The 20862-nt window shown below is 31.7% G+C and overlaps 1 protein-coding gene and 1 long non-coding RNA gene across 3 annotated transcripts in view; both read right to left on the reverse strand.

The window, feature by feature from the left end:
* Positions 1-477: 477 nt before the first annotated feature.
* The window catches only part of LOC111510187 (cytochrome P450 4c3-like), a 118218-nt gene continuing 97833 nt past the window's right edge, over positions 478-20862 (reverse strand). For both annotated transcript variants that reach the window (XM_074186180.1, XM_074186179.1), the window contains exons 10-12: positions 12276-12441; positions 5362-5541; positions 478-797 (exon numbers count right to left, since the gene is read on the reverse strand). In XM_074186180.1, coding sequence (XP_074042281.1) covers positions 634-797; positions 5362-5541; positions 12276-12441 — 510 coding nt within the window. In that variant the 3' untranslated portion in view covers positions 478-633. The remainder of the gene's footprint in view (positions 798-5361; positions 5542-12275; positions 12442-20862) is intronic.
* LOC141487277 (uncharacterized) lies at positions 9468-11539 on the reverse strand. Its single transcript, XR_012468303.1, has 4 exons — positions 10929-11539; positions 10204-10260; positions 9999-10143; positions 9468-9555 (listed from the first exon to the last, which is right to left on the reverse strand). It is a non-coding gene; the product is annotated as an uncharacterized lncRNA (long non-coding RNA).

A 20862-nucleotide genomic window follows, 5' to 3' on the forward strand; every position in this document is an offset into this window, starting at 1 on the left:
TAAGATAGGTTAGGTGCACAAAATGTAATATGTCACAGAATCTCTCGGAACTCTGAACATAACTAAACAAAACAGCACCCCTCTGAAATATGTCATCTTTGTTTGTCTCATACAGGTAAGAGATTCATTGTCCTTTATTAGAAATTAATCCCTTCGAATGTTGAATGTATTATTTCATTCTTCTTTTTCAAGTATTCAAATATTTTTTTTTGTTTTAGAGCTCTTTTATGAAAACTACTTGATTTTCGTCAGGAGGAACATTCCCCATTGGCAACACTGATTACAACTGTACAAGTCTGCCACGTCAGCAATCGCATACTTGGTATATGGATGTATCACGTTCTGATTTAATTCGTTACCTAACTGGGGAGATCACCGCAGTTAGGTAACTAACTGGGGTTATCGCCCCAGTTAGGTCACATACCAGTGCGCTAATGAACCCATTACACTATCGATTTTTATGAAGAAGAAATCATGAAATTTCAATAATATATTTCAATAAGAATATTTATACTCGTGGAAGTTTAACATTTCTGAGGTGGAACTCTCATTTCATGTTCAGATGAAAAATGATAGCTTCTAATTCCTGCTCCTTCAAACACACTTTGAATACATAAACGAATACAATAATTTCTACTGTCTGAGTTCCAACCAAAATTTTGAGCGATCTTTCAATTTACTGAGCATATATAATTTCACTTCTATTTCCTCTATGGATTTATATTCAGTGAATATCTTGAACTCTCTGATGATCGTTGCGATGATAATTTTCATGCTGAAAATAGCGTACTTCCATCCTGAAAGAAAATAAGCATTGCTATACTTTGAGCTTTGAGAGAGGTATAATGTCATACTTAAACAGACTCCGACATTTTCATATGAACGTGAGAGCTTTTATGTCTCTGGAGAAAATGTTATCTACCTCAATCTTTACTGCTGCATAGATCAACGAAGCCCAACAAATTCGGTATGAGATATAATGAACGGAGCACTGAATGAAAATAAGAGACTATAAGGCTTGCCATATCCTTTCATTACAATGCTACTCGTAAGACCTTTCCCAAAAATATAAAAGTGGATATCGTTGGTTATCTTTCAGAAACCTTCACCATCAAATCTATTAGTTTGAAGATTGTTGACAATGTTTCATGGTTTCATGTTCATTAGTTCGTACTTCCACTGTGTAATATAACAAAAAGTGATTTGAAATCCCCGAAAGAATCAATAAAATTGAAAAGATGAGCTGAAAAATAACAATTATATTAGGCAAAAAAATTGAAATTATAATGAAACACGTAAAGAAGCAAAGGGTATTTCTCGAGACACTAGGTCCTTGGAAGTTTAGCCATCTTGAATGGATATTGATCCCAAGGCCACCATGAGTCCCGAAAAGGAAGTCGAAGCATCTGAATAGATGACAGTCGATGACCTGACGGAGGAGGCACCTAAATGCAGCGAGGCTGCCTCCCCCTTGCGGGGGAGCAGATGGACCTCTAAAAGAATCCTCAAATCCAACAACTCATTGGCAAGAACGTTGGAAGAAAGGTAAAAATGAAACAATGCAACCTCCAACAAAAAAAGGCGGCAACGGCAACACTATGTCGCCACCTTGATGTATTGGGGGATGCAATAGCTTTGATCCAGGAGCCCTGGATTGAAAAGAATGAAGTAACTGGTTTCAGTAGCCTAACTGGTCAAATTTTCAGCTTACCAAGCAATCAGCAACCTAGGACTGCTGTTTACTTTCCTAGGAATTACAGAACTTTTCCGATGGCAGAATTTAGCACCTCAGACGTCACTGCAGTTAAAGTGGAATATTCAGATGGAAAAAACGAATATACGGCATTGATACTCGCATAGAAATGGAGGTACTACTGAATCACTGCTTCAACCAGAGAGTGGAGCTTATAATGGGTTGTGACTCAAACTCTCACCACTTGAGCTGGGGCAGCATGGATATCAACGCCCGAAGTACCTGTATGAATTTATAATTAAGAAAGATTTAACAATCTTGAACAGAGGCACAGAGCCGACACTTTTCAACGCTCGTACTCAAACATTAATAGATATCACGCTGACGACAGCCAAAATATCAAACAAAATCCAGGACTCGCAAGTGTTGGACCATATTTCTATGTCAGACCACCGCTGGTTGTTCTATACGGTATGCCAGAATCTCAGGACCACTGTAAAATCCCGTGACCTAAAGAGGACAAGTCTCTACAATTGACTCTTGGAAGGAGCTCTGCGGGAAACAGAGGTCCTGACTCCTGGCAATAATGAAGAACTGAAAAAGTACACGGTAGGTATCCAAAACAAAATAGACATTGCCTACAAGGAATCCTGTCCATTGAGGATGGTTCAAACAGATGGCACAACCAACAGACGGTGGTGCTTTGAACTGGAACACCCCAGGAAGACAGCGAGAAAGACTTTTCCAACAAGGCAAAACGTACAAGACTCGGAGAGGACTGGGGTGAATATTTTAAGCCAACCTCAGAGAGTTCGAAAAAGTCTGCAAACAAAAACAAAGAGAAGCCTGGAGAGCCTATTGTGAGGCAGTCGAAGACTTTCCACTAGCTTCTAGGCTACAGAAGGCACTCTCAAATGACCACCATTAGAGTATTGGCCTCCTGACGAGGAAAAATGGCGACAAAGCCGCCAACCTGCAAGAAAGTGCTGAGATTCTTATGGAAACTCACTTCCCAGGTTCTGTCTTTCTTGGAACGACGAACTGCATGGAAGTACCAACAACACCCCCACAATACGACTAGAAATCTGCTAGTGCAGTAATTGATGTCACCAGGACCTGACGATAAAAGACCAGCCCTACTTCAATGGGGATTGGATATTCTCATACCGCACCTGGTTGTGATATTTGTGATATTCACACAGAGGCTATGTTTGCAGTATATAAGAGATGAAGTACTAGTTCACAACCCACTTCATCCATATCAGCATGCATATACTCCGGGAAAGTCTACTGATTCGGCTCTTCACCATGTGGTTGGCAGAATCGAAAGATCATTAGACAACAAAGAAACCACCCTGGGTATATTCATTAATATCGAGGGAGCGTTTGATAAAACATAACAATCGAAACGTCGTGAAGTAATTTGCCTTAAAATCTTCCGATTTCAATTTTCACTCCTTGTTAATATTCAATTGTTGCTTCAATTTTAATTTATTGTGAATTGTTCAATTTTTAGTGGTTGCTTGTATTTTATTTCATTGTAATTTCAGTTTAATATAATTGTTATTTTCTAGTTAATCTATTCAATTTTATTGATTCTTTCACGGATTTCGAATCATTTTATATTATAGTGGACAATAGAAGTCCGAATTATTGGAAGGTCTCAAATCTATTAGTCCCTAGGGATTCAGACTTACTTCAACCTTCTTTTTCTATTCTACATCAACGCTGTCTAACTCCAATATTTTGTTCGGTTGATGGCAGTACAGTAGACTTATGTCAAATCATATGTTCACCGCCAACGATAAGTTTTATATTCTAATGAAAATCTTGAGAAAATTGCAGGATGGAGTGAGAAAAATCTAGTAGATATCAATGTTTCTATAACTGCTCTATGAAAATCATGGAAGAATTATCGTCTTCCAGATTTCTAGTTGTAGAGCAGATATTTGTGTGGCAACCTGTGTATGAGTATTAGGTGGATACCAAGCTTCCTATGAAATCGCATTCCTACGGCTGCAAGTATAATAAGCCATCCTGTCAATCTCACCCCTATTTTTATTATATTCAACAATATCCCATGGTTTATATTTGGCATCCACTTTTTTGTTCTCAACTGTAACTATTTTGCCAGACACTGAGTGTTTGACATCGAATGACGTGATTTTCAATTATATAATTTGAAGAAATCATAAGAAAATAAAATCGAGGAAGTATTTTTAAATAGTTACCAAAAAAATAAATATAAAATTTAGGTTATTTCATAACAGAAATATATATTATTAGCAATTTACTGGAGTTCATGTCCAGCGAAAGATCACCACCACACTGAGTGCTTGGCATTGAATGATGTGATTTTCAATTATTTAGTTTGAAGAAATCATAATAAAATGACGCTTCATTCTTCAACAAGCATTCAAAGCTACAACGATCCAAACTTCATAGTTGCTCATCCTATCTGTGTTGGAATTATGCGCTGGAAAACATTTGGTATTCACGGGTACTTACTCTTCAAGTCCTTGAATAGTAAGTCCTAAATATCTTCTTGCTCTCATGGTCGAAAGAAAGTACAACACCGATTTTTCATCAGAATCGCAAAAGTGTCGCAGGTGGAGATAAAACACTCTTAGGGCCGCGTTATGTCGATGAATATAGGCTGAGACCGCATATGCTGGACATGCTAACAGCAAGTGCATCAGGGTTTCAGGCGTCTCGCGGCAGGCCCTGCTCCTTTTGTCTGGAACTTCTAAACTCAAAACGCGACATCTTTAAACTGAGGTGTTGAAAACACCCTTCTGTCAGGCCATCACGAGCCACAGAGGTTTCAACTTCAGCCGACTCGACCTAAGGAAATCGTAGGTCCGGCGCTTTGATAAGACGAGCACGTCAATGTTGTTGAAGAAGACCCTATGCATTGGCCAATCTTTGTGTTGTTAAGAAAGTGGAGAGATCTCTGTGACTTTTATATATTCCTTTTGATGAACGAGTTTCAATTCGGGGACACGCTCAAGCAGCTGCCTTGAGAGGAAATGCTCCAATTCCTGCACTCTCTTCTTCGTAGATCATGCAATTTTCTGCTTGATTTTCATTCTATTATAATTTATTTTCAAATTTTTTTTTGCATAATATTATTGTTATTTTCAGCTATTCTTTTCAATTTTGATTTTCATATGTTATTTCAGAGCTTTCAAATCATATCATATTTGACAATGAAAGTCCAAACTAATGAAATTTACATTGAACATTGTCAACCACCATCAAACAAACGGGGTAATTATGTTGTACAAGGCGGTGAAGCAGGTGATATCAACCACACCAATGTGATTGTTCAAAGTTATTCATTACAACAATGGTGTTGCATGGAATAAATGTTACATCTCAATAAAAAATTTGTATTCAGTATTCAAATGGAGTAGAGTATAAAGGTTGAAGCTGCTTGTTCACCTTTATTATGCAAAAAGTTTTCGATATATAGCCAATGGAAGTACTTATTATATTACAAATAATTATAGTCACATATATTGATGTATTGCAATTTTGTTAACTATCATATTTTCATATGAAAATGAAAAATATGATGCCTCAATTGAATAATGTTGAATTCAACATTAAGAGAATACAGAAAAAAACATTTCAGATTTTTGTGTCACAGTTATAGAAATATTTACCTATACAATTCCTGGGACCGTATGAAAAAGGAATGAAAGTGCATGGATGTCTCTTTGCTATTTCATCCGGTAAAAATCTGTCCGGATCAAACTTCAGAGGATTGGTCCAGTATTTTGGATTTCGATGTATGTAGTGAGCAGTAAAATAAACAGAACTGCCCTTTGGAAGAATAGCGTTCCCTGCGGAATGAAAAGTATGATGAGTGATATGAAATAGGCTGAGCTGATATGCGAGGAACACAATATTTCATTTCTATATATAACAATTTGTTCCAATCAAAAGACTTCAGGCACTGTAAACCACGTGAAGTTTTTTTATATGGATACGGATATTGATATCTAGCGTTTGCCGAATTTCATGCCTGAAAGTAACAAACTTTTATTTTTCAATTGGGATGAGTTTTCCATGAAATCAGGTAACCGATGGATCTGGTATCCAGGAAAGTTTTGTAGGGTTCTTTCAACAATCAAACGAGAGAGTGAAAATTATCGTCACTCGAAATATCACTTCATTCTCTAGAATGTTACTACTGGAAGTTCCACAATCTGTATTGCTTCTGAACAAACGGAGGTAACAAATCGACAAAGGGAAATAAGAATTATTTCAGACTCTCATATAAAGATCAATAATAACAATATATTTGTTTCTTTAATGAATGGAAATCTTGAAACAAGAAGAGAAATCAAGGTCTTCCAGAGTACAGAAAAATGAAGAGAGATGAAGAGAAATGGATATTCTGAAAGATTAAAACTTCAAAAAAATGGATGAATGAATATCTTAAGAAACAGGGAGGAAATTTCCTAGTGTGTATATCCATGTTTTCAGGAAAATCGATCGGAAATTGATCTGGTCTCAATTCCAAAATTCCTATGTGAATACTAAATTAATGACCCCAAATTGGAAAGAAGATGAAATAACCAAAGTTTATCAATATGACATAAAAATTGTAAAAATAACAGTAATGAAAAGCAATTCAAGCGACATTTTTCATATAACGCATTGACTTTTCAACTGCAAAAAATCTGGAAGTGAACTTTCAACTCCACCCCAACAAGAGAGTCCTCAGTGATCAGAATATTCTGTCTTATAAAAAAGAGTATATAGGTTCAATTCTATTTCTACACCTGCAGTATAGAAGCCCTGTTGTATTATTGATCATGAACTAGTTGAAATTGTCCATCGGCTAAGTATGAACCAACGCCAAAATTCAACGCCAAAGTATGAATCATTCGAAACCGTACAATGTTAGTTGAAATGGTCCAACGCCAAAGTATTTCCCAATCAAGATTTCAACTGGGATGAGAAACCACTGCGTATCATTTTGAATGGTGACCATACAAAATATTTTCTTCATAACTTCACTCGAACAAATCAAAGTGCGATAATTTTTGAAGCATTATGATTTCAAAATCAAAAGTTTCGAAAGTGTTTCGGAAGTGTGATGGTATTTGAAGAATCTCAACTCGTAATAGCAAAAACTCTTGCTCACAATTGGCACTTCACCAGTTTACCACATTTTTTACAATAATACTAATCTTCTTATTGTTCAATTATGTCTATGATTTGACACTTTTGCAAATGAATCTGTGATTTCGTCTTGCATTGTTCACATTTTTTCAAATCGATATTAATGATCTGCCACATAATCCTGCACCAAACATATATTATCCTGGCATACAAATAAAACATTTGACACTGAAATCAGGGTAACGTTCAGACCAAAACCTCTATTTGAATCAAAAGAAGTCTACAGTTTTTGACAACATAATCACAGTATGACATTTATACGCATAGATAGTATGAAGTGAAGCTCTTCTCAATAAAAAGTTTATTAATTTGGTGACTATTGTCTACGGTGGTTGCTATTATCATACAACATTCGAGTATGTTGATGAAACAGATTGATTCATTCACAAAGTTATTTTATCATGCAAGATCTTGTAGGCGCCCATGATGAATATTAGTATGAAAGAATTGAGATAATTGACATTAAATTGTATTTTCGTTTTCAAATCTGGCAAAGTCAGATGTTATGTGAAAAATATCAACAGAGTTCAGTTTTATGACATTATTATTCCATACTGCATAGTCAATTGTGCTGGAACGTAATACTTCCATCCTTTGATAGTGTTTGATCTGATAACTCTCATCAGTACTGTTGCGTAACCATGTGCAATTTTAGCGGCGTTTAAAACATACTGCCAATATACGAAAATGTTTTGGAGGTGTTTCAAAAAATACAAGAATTTAAATGTTACCCAAGTTACACTCTAACGAATATTGAATAATCTCTAGCTTTTCGGTACTTTCACCTTTTTCACTAAATATTGATATTGATTCACTTGATAACAGAAATGGAATAATCAAAACTTTTCTGTTTCATTTCAAGATTTTGATTAATAATTTTCTGAAGATGACAACTTGGTTGGTGAAACGTGCGTCGTGAAAAGTATTCAGTTTCTGGTGATTGTTTTTGAATTGAGATCATTGAACTCATAATATGTACCTGTATTCAAATATAAAAATGAATATTCTGAAGAAAGATAAGTTTTTCTGGAAACAGGCTTCTTGGTTTTCTCCTTGTCAATCGTTAATTATGAGATGATGGAAACAAGATAATACCTACATAGATTTGTAGTGTTGGGAAAAAAATTAGTGTTTCCTCTCTTTATGTTATCATTGTTATCCAAAACGAATTAAGAGAAGAGTCCAGTCTCAAAACTTTGAAGTACACTATTGAGATGGTAGCGTTTCAGTAAGTGACATTTTATATCAATTCTCTTTCATATATCATATTATGTTGCAATCCTATCGATGAAAAATTTCAATTTTATAACAAATGATGGTAGTACAAACTATAATGAAAATTATAATCTAGAACATAATCTTTAGAATTTAAGGACCCTTGTTGTTTGCACGAAAAAAAAAAAGATTTGTTGAATGAAATAAAATTCACTTCATTCAAAGAAATAAAAGTGTCATATATGCACGACAAAATATTTTGTTGATGCAAGTAAAAAGAATTCTTGACTCCTAACTATTTCTTCAAGCATATGTTCATTCTATCAAACAAATATTTCATTGAAACAATCACATCCATTAGTTATTTCAATTGAAAGAAGAATTGAATTTAAGTAATATTTTGTCTAATTGATAGCGAGAATGATTTAGAGTAATTCGAATATTCTATTGAACAAACAAAATTTAAAGATGGGTGAAATAGTGGATCTGATTGAAATAATCAAATGTATTTTCTATTTGAGTAAAAGTTATGTTGAAGAAACATAATATATCTGCAGGATGATGGAGCACTTTGCTTGTTTGGATAATGGGAAAATTTCCACTAAAATAATGATTTTGTTGAACAAATAATGAATAGTAATTGAACGAACAATGTTTTTACCTCATTGTGAGTATCTTTCTGATAGAGTAAAGCATTTCGAAAGTTCAAAATAATTATGAATAATGATGTACCAAATGAAATAAAGTTACAAATCAAAATCCTTCCCTCTTGTTTGAATTTGGTTATTGGATTTAATTAACCAAATATTATACTAATCTGAGTACCAGCATCTCGTTGGTAGTAATGGAATTTCAGATCAGTTCTACTGAAAATTACTTTTCTCTTCTCTAAAACTTCAATATGTTTTTTAAGTTTGTAGATAAAAAGCATTACGTATAGTTTTAGTATATTGAGAAAAGTACTTTTCGGCAGAATCCGAAATACAGAGTCAGTGATTGAATTTACATGAATCTCTAATCAAAATAGATCAAGTTATTGAATAATTGTTCTACAACCCGATTTCTCAATACAACAAATACACTTTGTATCATTTTCTGAACTGGATTATTGATCTACTTACGTATCACGATTTTTTAATCAGCTGCTGATGGGAGTCTTGCGGATAATATTTCATATTCAATACTGATTATGTAAATGCCATGGAAAATTGTTCAACGTGAGAATGAGTAAAATATAAATGAAAATCGAGAAATTTTAGTACCAAATTTATTCAAACAATTAATAAATTATAATAGACTTCTACAACTATTTAAATGAAAATATAAATTTTTCACAAATGGTTAATCCTAATATAAAATATTAACATATTTTATTATTTATTATTATTATTGGTGATATCTACTAAAAAACAATTAGAGTTGATTTCGAAACCTTTCACTGAAGTAATGATCTAAAATGAAAGAGAACAGAGATTAGTGATAGTCTACATTTTCGCAATAATTCTATTGGATCAATTTCTACTAACTAGCTTAGATATTATCTCATAGAAATATAAAAATATAATTATTTTTTTTTACAAATCCAATTTAACAAAAGGAGATACCCTTATTTTTTGATAATAGGAAAAAACAATGACGTACTTCATCACAGAAAAATTTGGTTAGAAATATGACTGTGATGACAAAATTTACCTAGGTCTCCAATCATAACTTTCAGGCCTTCAAATCTATTAAATTAAAGAATTCTAGCATTTAATTACTTAGGTATAGACCTGAATGATAATAAGTATCTACAGCAAATCGCAAAAATATATAGTTATTTGAGAAAAATGAATATGTTTTTAATTGTAATGGTATACATATTTATTGTTAAAGTTATGAATGAAAGACATACCTCTGTTATATATAATTCTTAATTTATTCCATCAATTGCTTCCTTGATTGAATATTTTTCTTTTGCCAATTGGGGGAGTCATTTCTTTCATTTCTTCATCAGTGAGCCTTTTAGTTATGTCTAATAAGGTTTCATCATTTTCTGTCTGAAAAGTATGTGTTTCAAGTATATTATTAGAGAATAAATAATATATGTATTTTTTCACCTTTAAAAATGCCAATCAGGTCATTTAATCCCAAGTTATTAAGAAATTCCTCCATGTCTAAAAATAAAAGAGATTATATTCCATGTTTTGAGTTCGTACAGTTTTATTGGACGTCATCATTTCTGTAAATATGTTACAAATAACTTTTCTTTTTCGGTATTACTGATTTTAATAAAGTAATACAAGAGAAAACTGTGATTATTTCACAATGTTCTTTGAAAGGAAAATCTTAAAAAGAGGTTTCTTCAAGGGTTCAGTATATACTATCATGATGAAAATGAAATCATTGTTTACGGCACCATTCAATTATTTATGATGTAAGAAATTTAGAATTCGAACTAAAGGTACAGCTCTTCGCTGACATTGTATACCTACACCTATTTCTGCGGCAAACACTTTAATTGTATTTACTCTGAAAATGTCCAATACCTCTGTATCCAAAGATCAAAGATCAACTAGGTACCCAGTGTATGCATACCTACCTACCTCTCAATGATAATCATTTCACTCGACAACTTCTACTTTCTTAAAAACAGAATTGAAAACATGGAAGCTTTCCATCAGTCATTACATTAAACAATGAGAACTTCAAGCCACTTTTATAGATAGCTGTCGAGAAAAATGTATCGGCACGTGCTTGAAAAAAACGATGTCCATTTATTTAATACATGCTATTCATAATTATTTCAAAATATGGAATGAAAAAAAGTATATTATCAACATACCTGTGAAAACACTGAAAAACTTCAATCCACGTATAATCAAAAAGAAACTGTAAACCTCTTCGTCATTTCCTTGAAAAACACAAAACACATTTTCAATTCTTATTCCATTCGTGATTAGTTTACGTTCTTGTGAAAACGCAAATGGTGCCGACCGGCACTCTATTCCTTAGAAGTATTTCAACCATATCATTTCTTTCAAGGAAACAATTTAATTTTTCAAACCAACAAATAATAAAAATATTGAAATGACATTATCTATAGTCTTGAAATTATTTCCAAAATTAGTTAAAGGTATTGATATGTATTGTTGAAGTGAAAATAAATATTCAGTTGATTCAATTATATATTAGTGTCAAAACAGCACCCCATAGTGTTAAACTGAATTGGAAAGTTTTCATTCAACAGACGTACTTTTGATTTGATGAAATTATATTGTTTGACTCAACCGAATAATTTTGAGAACTTAATAAATGTTATTCTTGAAATGATCCACAATTCATTTGACTAAGTAAAACACCTCTTGAATTGAAATATTAGAGAAATCAAAATGAGAATTTCATTTTGTCGACGCAGAATTATCATCTAATCGATACAATACACACGTCGTTTGGAATGAATGATATTTAATCAATGTGATGAAATAAATTAGACTAAATAAATTTCTTTGAAGTAACAAATCTTTTTTTTCCGTGTGCAATTGGGGCCCACCCAGCGGGTGGGCCCCAATTGCACACTGCTATATCTCTCCTGGAACATGTTATTAATAAGTGGAATTTTTCGGGATGGATTTGACAACGGAAAAGGATTATTCACCCAAACGTCAACCACCTGAACAAAGCTGAGTATAGAAATTTCACTTTTGCCATCGATCAGTCAATTTGTACGCAAAACTAACACCCCAAAAAACAAGTAGAAACATAAACTGTTTATGAATAAAGTATTATTTGAATACGTTTATGTGAATTTTCATCAAATATGGGTCAGTTCCATACTTCATTTAAACTTAAAATTTGCAAAAACGTTGTAAGCCATTGGAACGATCCTGTATCTGTAATGATGACAAAGTTACCAAACTGATTCGAATCAACTTGTATGTCAAGAAAATGATTCCTGACCCCATTCCATCAAGAAATAATCAATCTAACAAAGCCCAGAGAAATTGTCCCCCCCATCTCCGGTGTATAGAGCTGTTTCTATTCTTGCCTGTTACGAAAGTCAAACTTTGACTCAACTCAGTTTATTAAATATCATTGGAAAAGTGATCAAAATGAAGAATGAAATGCACTTTTCCACAACTCCTGGAACTATTCATGTACTTGCTAGGAATCAACACGATTTCACACTCACCAAGATCTATGTCTTCCCCGATTTCTCTTCCGAAAATCGTTGCCACTGGAAAAAGTCGTAGATTTTCTTTAATCACCCTCTCCGTGTACTTCATTTGGGGTAAATCAGAGGCTAGAATAGTACGATCAGGGCCCAGGATATCGATTATTTCCTCATAGACTTTTTGCTGAGGGAATAAAAAACTTTACGCAATTATGATCAATCATATGATATTTATTTGAAATCATCGAGAAGGTACTTATTTGATTATGGAAAATCTGTATTTTGAAAATCTATAATGATACTGAATACGGAACACACGCTAATCAACTATATACACGAAAGAGAACATTTACTGAATCTGACGATACAAAGCAGAAATGAGAGTTTCTTACATTGTCTGAAATGGTGTTAGGTAACAGATTTTGAATCTATGGAAGAAATAATTAAATCAAATTGAATGAAATTTCGAAATTGTTGAAAATAATATGATTAACTGTACCAAAATATTCGGATGTGTGAGTTGAAACAGAAATAATATGAAAAATCATTGAAAGTAATGGTAGAATGAAACAGAAAATGGAAGTGTGAGAACGCTAATATATAAGGACCTGACTGAGTCATGACCGAGTCTTGATTAGATAGAACAAAATTGTTTTGTCTAATGAGTAAACTACTTTGCATACTGCCGATTCTCTCCATTCGGTTCACTCACATATGAGTAGCTATGCAAAAGAGCTAGTGCTGGTACGCGAATTCCAATGCTAGACTTTTCGAGTGAGTAAGCAATGGCATCATTTGTAGATCGATCTTTCAAAATACGAATTGTATCTTGGATAATGTACCTACTATTCTTATCCAAAAAACCAGAAGCCTTACTTTTAGAGCTTTTTCAAATATTTTACTCAGATTTGAGATTTTGGTTATAGGTATATGGTTGCAATAGTAGTATATGGTTACAATAGTAATCTTGAAGTGGTTTGGTTTGCAAAAGTTTGAAAATAGGAGGAGCGATGTGTTCAAGATTTTTTGTTGTTATACTGTCGAGTCTCAGAGAAAAAGCATTTCACAAACTATCAATAATATTGATTTCATTTTACACAGGTAACAAAACAATCTGAATATAAAGAAGCCTTTTTTATCCATTTCATCTCGTAGATTGTAAAATACCAATTATTTGAATTTCTGTTTCTGCAGATCTGGGATGCATCTGAGAAGTGTGCAACAATACTCCATGAATCAAATAAATCATGTAGTTTTCTCGTTCTATAGTGTTCGAAGTGAAATGATGAATACTCGTATTCTATGAGAAGTGATGCACAGACAGAGATGGATATTCAGTTTTCCCAACGTCTTACTTAGAATTATTGGACGCCATTTGTGAATACACCTATTTCAAGGGATCGATGCCCCAGGTGATAATATTGCTTGCCTTCTAAACTGAAACCGATAGAACGTTCGAAAAATCTGATTTTGAAAGGGTCTTTTCTGTGCCTCTCTTCACATGAAGAACACTTATAGAAATGATTTTGAAGTTTTCCATTCTGAATAATCATCTAACCAGGCACATTCACTCCCAATGAGGTTTACATAATTATATAAAGTCATTTTCTGAGTTTGTTGAGTTTTTTTTTACTATTCATTGAGTCGTCAGGATTTTTTTCAGAACCATATCTCTTCTGTGTTTTAATACTATAGTTCTACCAGGTTATTCGTTCAATCGATTAGTTAGTTGTTCAATTTGATACAATTTGAGTTATTCGATTTTATTTGAGTTTTACACTGCTTATTTGACTGACGTTCGATACTTTGTTTTGGCCATCGCCAACAAACGGCTGTTATGCTTTTTATGAAAGTTTGGGGATTTTTTGTACCAGAAAGAGGATCATCGTGAATAGCCCCAGAACTGAAATACAGCTCTGTTGCTGATATTGTTATATGAGGCCAAACTATTCGCACGTGACAGCATGAAGTAGCGGATTACACTGGTGCAGGCTGTGATGATCCCCTTCAAAATATCAGAGGAGTGTAGCTGAAAAAATCTTCCAATAATGCTTCCTGGAGATAGTTCTCGACAGATCATGCTTCAAACCTCAAGACTCTCTATTTGATTGTGATATTGCATGAGCAAATCTGTAAACTTCTCTATTGAGGAACCTACTGAAAATTGCACCATCTATAGAGAAAGTAAATGTGATCAGTAACGACGAGTTACTTTCCAGTACTTTATATTACTCAGTAACTTTTTGGGTTGAACTTTTCAGTTTGCCCTTAACTACACTTCAGCAGATTCTCTATTGATTTATCTTTTTATTTTTCAGATTGTGGAAGGTCATAAACCCAAAAAAACAGTAATGAAAAACTGTCAGTATCTGAATTTCCATTATTCATCAAGGAACATGATAGTTCTTCATTATCAAAGTTTGTATCAATTGGATGTGGTTGAGTTGTCAAAATTCTAAATTTCCGAACGGCGTGCAGAGGAGAACAAGAAATAGAAATTTTGATCGGGGCTAAACTATCCTTATTTTCGACATTATCAAAAAAGTTTATTCATTAAAGTTGTTCGAATTTTGAAACAGTATTCATATTTGAGATCACAACCACCTACGTAAGAAAACATAAAAAAAATCAATTTTTTTTATGGTTCTAGTTTCATAAAGAGTACTATCATCTCATAATATACATCTTAAGCGCCTCTCTTATATTACGATAATGGAATTTCAATGCGTAATTCACCCGAAGCATTCTGTAACGGTTTTGATTATATAACGAGCTTTTATCACCGCTTTCAAAAATATATATATCCGCTTTCAAAAATGAACTATAACGTTTTGAATATATTGGTGAAAATAGAGTTTTTGAATGAAAACTTCAATTATAATATACCAGAACAAAAATTTCACAAATGTTATGAATACTTGATGGTGACTTGTGTTTTCTTGAGATGATGTTTCCAATATGTACCTATTACTGATAACTACAAACTTAATATATTTGCTTATTTATTGTTTGCGATACTACGGAAATGAGGCCTTTTTTCATCATCATAAAAAAATAAATTTATGATATTTCATAAGAAATTTTTTTGAAATGGTAATCATATATTGAAATTTTTTTTGAAATATCTGAATGAGATTTTGTGAAAACTTTTTATGAAGGCTAGAATGGAATTTTTTTTGTTCATTTCTTGAGAGTTACACCAATGTTGTGAAATAAGTCTCAATGCAACTCAAAAAAACTTCCCAGTTGAATTATTACTGTCGGTACTCATTTTCGAAAAATTTGTTTCAATTCACAAGTGGTTTATTTTTCCATAAACCCAAATGATATTTAAAAATGTGGCAAACAGAATTTCAAATTAATTTGCGAAATCAGCATCTTTCGCCAGAGTTGAGGGCCGTCTGAAGAAGAGAGTCTTGCGCACTCATGAAACGTCAGGAAAAATGTCACAGAGGTTCTCAAACCTGTCAGAGGATGCCATGGGCCTAAAAACCCAAAAACTTAATGAACATAAACATAAACTATATCTTCCCAATATCCATTTTCCATGACTTGATTTTGTAGAATCGAGCTAGATCCCTCTCTCAGGTGATCAGTTATATGTCGGAAACAAAATTTCTGGGTTTATGTATGTACATATGTACATATGGCAAAAAGTGTGTATTATGCTTCAATCGATTCACATCTGAGACATGAAATCTGTTTTTGGGGATCATGTAGTCAATATGTTTTCAATATGAGCATTAAGGTATATGTGCAAAGATAAATTTCGGGATTCTTGCAAGCCACTCTTTATAAATCATGAAATTTCCTTGTATTTTTATCTTAGAACCAGTATGTCTCATGCATAGCAAATTTAAAAACGAAACTCATAAGATGTCTCAATACAACACAAGACAAGCACTAAATATAACCTTACCAATTCCAACATCGACACAAATAAAAAATTCCATATTTTATAATAGTAAAAAATTATTCAATCACTTACCAAATGAGATTGAAATTTTAGATAGCAAAAAACAATTCAAAAGTACCGTAACAAAACTTCAATTGACGAATGATTTCTACTCATTAGATGAATTCTACTGTATGAACTTCTAATGTGTGAAATTCGACTTCATTATGCATTATTATTTAATGTGTTTCATTGATAGTTATACATTATATATATATATATATATATATATATATATATATATATATATATATATATATATATATATATATATATATATATATAATGTATAACTATCAATGAAACACATTACTATTCTTATATATATATATATATATAGAATAGTAGTTTTTTGGGGATTCGGTTGATTGAAATAAGTATTCAGTCTTATTAGCCCCCGATAAAGCTAATAAACATTAGCGAAAGCTCGGGCAGCTGAAAAGAGTAAATATTTATTCTAATATATAAATGAATCGGTTCAATTCGTGAGGTTGCAGTCAATAGCTGGGCTGTTACAAAAAAAACTCTGTTATATGTCAAGCTTTCGGTATATTTCTTGTGCGATAACAGAACATGTTAATTCGGAGGATCATAAAATGAAACTTGAAAATACAAATATTTTAGATAGAGAAACCAATACAACCAAAAGAATATTTTGGGAAATGATATATATATATATATATATATATATATATATATATATATATATATATATATATAATATATATTAATAACGAAGAACATTCAATGAATAAACGAACTGATATTGATAGTCTTAGCAAAATTTTCACGTACCTACTGAAATATGATAAAGAAAATAAAAGATCTAGTAATTCGAGTATCATTCAGAATTTTCCTACTTGACATTGTCAGCCAAAAAATTTTTATCAACTGTCATTATTTAATGTTTTTCTATCTGTTTTTGAACCATTCTATTCGATAGTCGACGTTTCGCCATCATCTCAGATGGCATTATCAAGACGTGTTACTGCTTCGCTTCGAGAGGTGTAAGCGGAAAACAACACATCATATTCCACCATCCGTGAAAACCTACATTGTGATATATATATATATATATATATATATATATATATATATATATATATATATATATATATATATATATATATATATATATATATATATATATATATTTATATATATATATATATATATATATATATATATATATATATATATATATATATATATATATATATATATATATATATATATATATATATTTACATCCCGCGAGCATTTTGCGTTCTTTCGCAGACGACAAAGCATTTTGCGTCCAAGGTGAATATAATTGCGTATATTGAATATTTATGTTATTTCAGAAACGACACACTTTTTTCACTTTCAAGTGATTTTGCTTCCTTTTGCTTCACTATCCGTATTGACTCCTTCCTGTATATTTCATTCACATGTCTAGTACTTTTTTGCATTCACAAATGTATATTATTTGTACATAACAACTATTTTGCATCCGCGGTGTTGCCAGAGAATCAAATCGTAAGATACCAATTCAAATTTAGATTTCACCATTCTCATTCATTTTATGTCTTTCCCGACATATGTTAGGACGAAAATGAGCAAGCTTCATGAAAATTTTGTGAAAAAGTTATGAACAGGGATGAAGAATAATTTTTAAAAAGCAATCCAGTACAAAATTTTATTTGATTGAGTGAGCGAAATTCTCATGTCAATCATGTCAATAGTTGAGTTATTTGGATCAATAAAGGAAGTGGTCCAAAATATTCAGTTGAGATAGTTACAGAAAAATTCTTATCAACAATGGGAAGAGAAATGAAATTAAATGAACAATTAGAAGGAAATTGAAGAAAATATTAGAACACTTAAATACGTATACTTAAAATATGTTTTTTCGTTGACCAGCTGTCGCACTCCTACGAACGAAAACTCTCAGAAGTCGAAACTTGTGCGAGCTAAGGATTAACAAGGTCTTACCGAGGTGAACAAAGTACCCACGTCGAACCACCCGACAACCTACCTTATTTCTAAAGAAAACAAATTCTAAAGAAAACAATAAGTGAAAAAGTAATAAAAAAAATGAAAATGAAATACTCATCAGTTTTCATTTAAGGACAATTGTTGGTACTAATAATCGAAACGTGTCGTGAAGTAGCTTAGTTTGGAATCTCGTCTTTCATTTTTTCTTATTTTTATTTTTTCATCTTCAATGTCAATTAAACGTAACGAAGGAATAGCAATAAAAATTAAAGTAATTGTAGATAAGACAGTTCTAATAATTTCCATAGTTTGCCCTTCTAATAAATATCCATGTGAAAATTTATTCAAAAATAATCTTTCAATTAATTGGCCTACCTACTAATGCAATAATAATAATTGAAATTATTTATGTATGATCATGAAAATGAGTTAATTGTTTTATCAAAGGGGAAGCTCTATCTTGTAGTATTATAGTTTTTCAAGTCATCATTTCTAAAGAAAGTTTAAACTTTATAAATGGGGTTTGAATTCAGTACACTAATCTGCCATATCAGAATTTATAAGTTAGATAAGGTAGTTCTGAGTTATCATGTTCGGCAGGAGAAACATTTTGTAATCAATCAAGAGATGATCTTAAATTATAAGCCAACAAATTTTTTCGTTGAAGGGTAAATAATTCTCATAAACTTCTGCACCTTGACCTGATTTCCTCTTTAATTAAAGATTTTTTCTCATTTAAAATATTCCAGCGACCATGTACAAACTAAGAAAAAAAAGTAATTTAAATCGTTAATTATCTATTACAGAACAGATTCCTCTGAATAGACTAGAATACCGCCAAAATCTTTAATTATTCATTGAATTATTCATTAAGTGATTTCACCAATAATTTAAATTCTTATCTATATAATAGTTCATCAAGTAGTTCCGCTAACGCTTTGAATTATTTTTTTTAAATAAAGATTTACCCAAAATTCTATCTATACAGCAATCCTACTAGCACCGCTAACACTTTCAAATATCCCTTTTCAAATAGAAATTTTCCCAAAATTATATCTATTCAACAATCCAGTTAGCTTCGCTAACGGTTTCAATCACCCTTTTCAAACAGAAATTTTCCCAAAATAATATCTATTCAACAGTCTCAAGTAGCTCCGCTGATATTTTCAATTATCCTTATTTTGAACAGGAATTTCTTCAAAATTCTATCTATTCAGGACATATTTCGGTGTATCCATTCCGAGGCTCTGGTCTATCATATATATTCCTCACAGTTGTAGAATTTTCATTTGGAGTCGTAGGGGGCTGTATAAAATCATTCCTCAGAGCCGTAGGGAGCTGTGTGGTATGGTTGAGTTGTTTGAAACGGAAGTTTATAAATGCACAAAATGGAAATCTCATATAACTTCACTAATGCTTTCAATCATCCCAGTTTCAAATAGAAATTTCCCAAAAAATTATTTCTATTCAAGAATCAAATAGTCACTAACACTTTTATCTTTTTTCTTTGATAGAATTGTCCCCCAAAATCTTATTTTATGACCATATTTTTACCTCGCAAATATTTTGAATAAAAAAAATTGTAATAGATTAACATTTTTCTTAATTCAACATATTTTGCAAAAAAAATGTTTGCACAAATTTCGAAAAAAATTCAGCTCATTACAAAACCTAGTGACACCTAGTAAAATTTTTGCAATTTTTTAAAGACACCTTTCTCAAAATCGGTCAAAATTGAGTCTTTTTCTTGCGTACTTTTTGCTTTCAATTTTTCATCTATATAACTTATATAATTTATTTTTGATACTTTTTTCCTTTAATTTTATTCATTTTTTTAGTATTTTCAACATATCTTTCTTATCACTTATTTTTTTTTTAATTTAGCACCTAAAACTTTCAAAATTGAATTTCAATAATTTCACCAATAAATTATCATTTGCAATAATTCAATTTATATGATTTTCATTCTTCAAATATATAAAGATTTTCTGGTATATTAAAGATAAAGGAACATTTTTTTCGAATAATTTTATGGTATTATATAAAAATTATATTTATTATTGATTCATTATATTTTGTTAATTATACATAATTATATTTATATACTAATGAATATATTATTTTCAATTTTCAGTACCTACTTTAATATTGAATATATTTCCGATAATTTTGTGTAATGTGATTTTTTGCTTCTTTTTTTTTTTCTTAGGACTTTTTTTGATAAAAAATTCTTACTAGAAAATTTCTATGAAAATAAACATGAACTACCAGAAAAAACTATGCACCAAAAGTTCATAAAAAAATTACATAAGCTTATTCTAATAAAGGCCATGGTATGAGTTATAAGAAAAAGTATAAGAAAAATAAGGGAGAATCCCCTCATAGAGTTTCTCTTATATATTAAATTAGCCAAAAATGCGCGATACCTGACAAAAGGATAATTTTTATAGAATCAATCGTGTGTGAAATTGCCCACCACCACACTCTCGAAAATTACATTCATTGGCATTACCCATTTCTACAAATATCAAAAATGTGTGTACATTGAATACTAAAATGTATAAACATAAGCTAATTAAGCTTCTGGATCCATGCCCCATTCATAAAGGTTTCACCCCTTCTCTTTATGATTATAAATATATTTATATTATTATTTTTTCCTTTTTAATTGTT

Source organism: Leptinotarsa decemlineata, unplaced genomic scaffold, assembly GCF_025532065.1.
Source record: "Leptinotarsa decemlineata unplaced genomic scaffold, Ldec_3_MD MMD2_tig00078422_RagTag_RagTag, whole genome shotgun sequence".
In the NCBI taxonomy this organism is placed as follows: domain Eukaryota; kingdom Metazoa; phylum Arthropoda; class Insecta; order Coleoptera; family Chrysomelidae; genus Leptinotarsa; species Leptinotarsa decemlineata.